This window comes from Gavialis gangeticus, unplaced genomic scaffold, assembly GCF_001723915.1.
Source record: "Gavialis gangeticus isolate Ggan-Ray unplaced genomic scaffold, GavGan_comp1, whole genome shotgun sequence".
Taxonomy (NCBI): Eukaryota; Metazoa; Chordata; order Crocodylia; family Gavialidae; genus Gavialis; species Gavialis gangeticus.
Window position 1 is genome coordinate 5,833,060 of NW_017728993.1, and position 6,252 is coordinate 5,839,311.

The 6,252-nt window shown below is 38.6% G+C and overlaps 1 protein-coding gene across 3 annotated transcripts in view; it reads right to left on the reverse strand.

Annotated features, from left to right (window-relative positions):
• Positions 1-6,252, reverse strand: part of SGIP1 (SH3 domain GRB2 like endophilin interacting protein 1) — a 233,691-nt gene that overhangs the window by 62,757 nt on the left and 164,682 nt on the right. For all 3 annotated transcript variants that reach the window (XM_019528431.1, XM_019528429.1, XM_019528428.1), the window contains one exon: positions 4,730-4,856. In XM_019528431.1, the coding sequence (XP_019383976.1) occupies positions 4,730-4,856 (127 nt within the window). The remainder of the gene's footprint in view (positions 1-4,729; positions 4,857-6,252) is intronic.

Below are 6,252 nucleotides of genomic sequence, written 5' to 3' on the forward strand. Positions count from 1 at the left end.
GACTTTTAATGAGAAAAATAAGTAAAGGGTCACAAACCGAAACAAGGGCATCTTCTTTATACAGTGACTTATTCAAACTACAAAAGCGACAACAACAAAAGAAAACCAAAGCACAAGAGACAAACAAAGGAAAGAATTCTGCTTGATATTTCTTTGGACAAGATTTGAATGGTATGGACTTTACCGCTAGGAAACAAGTGTCCGAAAAAGAAGTGGAGATAAAAGTTCTGTTTGTTATTGTATTTGGACTTGTGTGGATATGTATCATTTGAGTGGACAGACACATGGGGTGGAATGCCTTCTAATGGCCATAAAAGGAGAGTGCATAACCTCTGGGATTATAAAGAGCAGCCAAAACATTTGAATCTCAACTTAATGCTAAAAAAATAATTCTAAAGTAAGGTTTCATACCAGCACCACAGGGCAACCCAGGATATCATCTTGCCTGAAGTGTGGCAATCCCCTTTTCTGAAGACTTATTCTAGGATGCTATATATAATCTGGACTTGTGTGCTGCACTCACTGCCTCTGTAGGAGCTGAGTTATAAGTGTCCCACTGCTATGGTTCCTTAATGTCTTGCTAACAAACAGTTGGCTGTCCTAAGCCAACTATTCTTTGCCTGGCCTTATGTAGCAGCTTATTCAACACACTCTGTCTGCACCAAAGTGTGCAATTTTATTTGATTTACCCTAAACCTATATCTGCTGCCTCTGTCTATACATTTTTGCCATAAATAGAGATTAGGGCAAAATGGGAGAAGTCCAATGGAAGTTCAGCTGCCTAGTAATAAGTAGACAAGAACATTTCTACTGCACCACTGAGACCTTGACGGAGGATGAGTTGCAATTGTCCTCTGATTGGAACTTAAATGAGCCTTCTACACAGTGAGACATGGAAGTTGGGCAGCCAAATTTTGCTTGCAGGGTCTACTGAACTGTTCCTGCTGCCTCTGCTACCTTCTGTGCTGACCCCCTGTGCACAGGTAAAAATGAAGACATGGCTTTGGTTTTCAAGAAACTGATCATAAATCTCCCTTGAACCAGTCTCCCTCTGGGGAGAAGCAGCAACCACTTTAAATATTTTCCAGCGTGAGGCCAGTAAGGGAGAACTCTTGCAAAACCAAGATATTTGAGGTATACAATCCTGCACTTGAGCACTACTCAGAGCAGGGGTGGAGGGACATGAAGGACCTAGAACACTGAACGAAACACATAACTATCCTACAGATTGCTCATTTATTGACCAAGAAAATTGGAAGGGGACATTTAAGTACTCAGGAAGAAACCCATGTCTGTGTCTAATCCATCAAACAAATCGTTCTCGACCAGCTGATCGGTTAACATGTGACAGCAATTCCACAATATGAAAAAACAGTGCTGTCTCTGTGTGGGCCCCTGTTGAAGAGACTGAAGTTGCACATGAGACTATACATGCTAGAAAGAACAGTAATGTACTGCCTAGGGATATTTTAAAAAGAGGGTAGACTGACACGGTTTCTTCCAAATTACAGAAATCCATTTTATACAGGAGGCCATTGTATAAAAAAGATAAGGGTCAGGAAAATCCTAACAGGGATTGTGATTTCTGGACTTTCATTATCAAACAGAAAGCAGCATTCACATGTTGCTACCATTTGCAGTGTGTGAAAATCCTAGAAAACACACTGGCATTTTACACTGTGACATCCCCAAGTGATTTTAGATTTGCTCCAAGTGAAGCATAAGCACTTGTGGTCATCTTTGGAACCTTAAAAGGCTGCAAATTCAATGTTAGTACCCCATTTAAATAATAATTATTAGAGGTATGGGCTTCATACGTTAAAACTAAATCAAAATTTTAAAGGAGCAAAGCCTGAAGGAACAAATCCAGTATGGTGTTCTCAAAGATAATTTGGACATCTTGTGCTAAGGGTCCTGCATGTGAGTATATTTTAAGGGTAATTTTTCTGAGAGTGTCTCCCTGCATAAGAATTATTTAATTCCTTATCTTAATGTGGGAACTGTATCCGTATTATCAGGAGAGTCAAATCCTAAAACACTTACCCATGGAAAACCACTACACTTCACCAGATTTACAGCTTGATTTTCAAATACCAAAAATTTAAATAATTTTGAGAAGGGCCAGATAAGCACTTGAATTTTGAATGCTTCCCTGATCACCAAACTTTGGAACTTTTTCTCACAATGTCATTTACACAGTGACTCATGTCAAGTTAGAGCCCAATCTTGATTTTGATACTTTTAAAGGAATGAACACTTCATGCAACTAGGAGGGATCCCTTGGGTCATCAAGTCTAGTTCCCTGCCATCACGGATAACCACGTCATATAGTCACATCATCTTAAACACTGTTATGGCAGTAGAAACAGAACCAAACAGTGGAAGAAGCAATTAAATATCAGTATCTGCTCTTGTTTTAAATAGAATCTTAAAATAAATTTTATGGAACTTTGAGCCATGTGCCGAAGGACCTCTGATGAAAATCAAATACAAGGATGATTGAGAAAGACAGACAAAGAGACTTTTTTTTTTTTGTATATAAAAATATGTCTATCTAGGAAATAAAACAGGTAGAACAAAGAATTAAACATGATAGCTGAGCAGAGGCATTGTTTTGCTTCTGACATTGGAAAGGTTATTTGTCCCAGTGGGAGCATTATTGCTGAAATGCTAACAAAGCATCGATCATATCAGCTAACCCTTCTCAAAAATTAGTTAAAATTTCATACCAGCTTTTCAAGCATGTTTGAAACAAATATTTGTTTATCCTTGCAGAACCTGTCTGCTGCCCTGTTGTCTATGTATACTCCCTTGACAAGGTCCAAGTATTGGGCAAAAACTTATGTCAATGAATATCAGTTTCAGAAAATCCATAGGGGAGCTACAAATCACACATTTTTGCTCCTTGATCTTCAGAGCAGTTAGTTCATATATGACATGAATAACTGCTGACTGGAGTCCTCTGTGCATTGAAGTGAAATACATCCTGATTTGGATTGAATAAAGTTAAACGCTGACCAGTCCATTGGTTGAAATGCGTGAATTTTCAGAGGCATGCTTATACAATGGTAACCACCAGCAGGTGAGAAGAGAGGATATATATGGAAAGGTTTTTCAAAAACAAAACAGAACAAAAATAATAGAACGTAACAGATAAGAAAGCTAAAGCAAAGACAGAAATGAAAATGCCCTTGGTTGTTTAGACAGACAGATGCTATTTGCAAAAGGTTGAGATCCAGATTCAAACTTTCCCCAAGTTGGAAGGTTTGAGATTGAATCTGGGTTCAGATTCACATCATCTCCATTTTCAAAGCAGCAAAAACAATTTCTGAAAATCATTTGGTTTGGTTAGGAATAAAGCCAACAGCTGTCAGAATTTGAAATTCCTGTAGTTAATAGTTATCTCCAAGGCTCTCTAAAGCAATGTCATTTATCATCTCAGCAAGCATGACAAAAACATTATGAAGATTAGTTAATTTTGATTCTCACATGTCCTGTGTTTGAATCCCTCCCCCACACTACCAGTAGCAGTCAATCTGCTTTTGTGCCAGTCACATTGCTCATTTAAGGACAAGACATCACAGACCATGAGTAGCAATGCAAACACCCTTTCCCCACCAAGCAAGTCCAATGATGTAATTGAATTAAAAATGGTCCTAAAACATGGGGAAAGATAAGCAGCAAGTGATAGCTGGACTGCCGAGACGGCTTTCAGTCAGATGGTACCAGTGATGGTGGGCCAGAAATAAGTGCCATAAACAACAGAAAATAAGGATAACTCTGTCTGGACTAAAAAGGGAATTGAAGGACGGGAGAGAAAGGGTCTGCAGAAGCATCAGGAAAGTGCCTTAATGAAAGAAGGGAGAATTTCAGATAGAGAAAGACTGGGAGTCTGCATCAGAGAGAGATCTCTGTCAGGAGAGAGAACACTTGCAAATGAGTATAGAAGAGAGCGAGAGAAAGAAAGAACGTGCAAGTATCTTGACCCAAGAAAAAGGGAAGAAGCCCCAAAAAGACAAAGCCGTGACTCAAAAGCATCCAAACCTAGGTGCTGTCAGCCTTATGCTACTGTTTGTATTTATTCTCTAACACCACAGAGGCTTAGTTAATCTCGTCAGTAAGACAAACACATTTGAGGACACATTCATTTCCTTCAGTAGGGAACCACATTATTGGTTTGTATTCTAAGACACGACAGGACCGCCACATTTTGAAAAGTTCTGAAGCTTTTCACAGGACCCCATTTTCTGACCGTTTCTACCATTTCCCACTTTCAAGACAAATAGGCTAAAAGGTCAGAAAGGTGTTGTCATTTTTTTCCCCCAGGATGCCAATATCCAACTTCTATCCTGCCCCCTCTATGACAAAAAGCACTCCCATGCAGAGAGCTGCTTTTGACTATATTTACACATTTCAAGTAAATTTAACACCTTTTTTTGGTGATAACTTCTACTTTTACTAAAAATACATTATTATTGCAGTTTTATAGTTCAGAGAATAAGTAAATCTCCTTTCAACCTGGATACTAATTTAGATAGTATATCTCAACTACAATCCTTCTCTCCTTTTGTTTTTTTTAAAGGATTTGTTTAAAAAAAGAAAACATGAACATGAAACCGAAAAACTAGAGAATTATTCAACATACATAGAGGGTTTCAGGAAGTGAAGTTTTCAGGAAAGCCATTCAATTCTATTAAAACAAATAAAAAACCAGCATGTTTTTTTTTACCAACTGTGGGAGTAGTGGCTGCACTCAAGGAATTGGTGGAGGATATGGAAGAAGTACTTTCAGCACGGGCTAAAGGTGCTATCGGAGGAGGACTGGATGAGTGAATAGGAGGGCTAAAAGGCCTGGACTGTAGAAAAACACAAAACAAGATTAAAAATACACATGCTGTAACATATTCCCCAAACAAAGACATAAAACTCTTATATTCCTGTAATGCTAAAATCATCTAGCATTCTGATCTCCCCCACAGTAAAGATGCTTGGATCTTAATGGTTCTCAGGTCTATAAAAAAGGATGACCAATCTCAACTTTGCAAGTCTACATCAGTTATCTTACCCCACGCCACAGCATTTTTAATATTTTCTGATCCTACGACATTATGTCGCCATAACATAGCAATTTAGTTCCAGAAGACACAGGAAGGATGGTATGTAATGGATAAGTACCACATGAGTTTTCAGTCTGACAGGACTCACTCACATGGGTTAAACCTTGTTTCTGTGAGTGTTCATTAAGTCCTCCTGGATCTGAAATATTCCCTCAGAGGAGAAAGAAATCCAATGGAATAATATTTAGAAATTATTTAAAGGCCAGATCCCAGAATCCTTCTGTAGTCAAAATACACCAGTTGGTAGAGTCTTAAAATCAGTAAGAGCTTTACATACAAAGTGACTGCAGGAATGGGCTGTAATCCCTAAAAGCATTAATACAATGGAAACTGGTAGTGGTGTTTTACTAATTTACAGAACTTATTACAAATTGTGGCATTTTAATGGTATGTTTTGTTCCTTTCTTATACAGGATTTGAGAATGTTAACACACGAGATTGATCACAATGCACTACACCACTAAGACCAGAACATGCCTTCCTGTCTCAGGAATTCCCAGTGTTCCTAGAACAGTCGAGAAGACACTTGGCAAAATACTGCAAAGAGCAGTACAAAGCCCTGTGCAGCGTTTTAGTTCACTGAAACGGGTTTGGGTCGTGACAAAAATCCCAGCGACCTAAACAGCACTGCATGGCAGCAGTACTTGTCTGCTACTCTTGGGAGTGTTCCAAAACAGGTATCCCAGAATAACTATTGCAGCATAAGACACCCCCCATGCATCTGCTATCATTCCACAATAAGTGTGGCCTTTGCCAATTTAACAAGAGTAGATTGAGCTAAATCTGAAAAGGGCAGACTGGTTATAAAATAGAAATAGCCATATGAGCCAACTACCGAAATAACTATTCCAAAATAACCATTCTGGTGCATCTCCAAGGGTAGACAAGTTGTTAGTAGTATTCTAGTACACATTACAACTTTTTCTCCCTCAAGAACTGCTGCATCAATGATGTTCACACCATTATTTCTGAGGGTTTACAGTTGACTCTAAAATCATGTGCATTTGTGTCTTGTCTCCTTTGAAAATTTGAGAACAATTTGTGCTTTCATGCAGAACATGTTTTGCTTTTTGGTAAAATATCAGAAAAAAATGATGTCTACCCATATTTGCTCATTAACCCCCCCCCCCCCCCC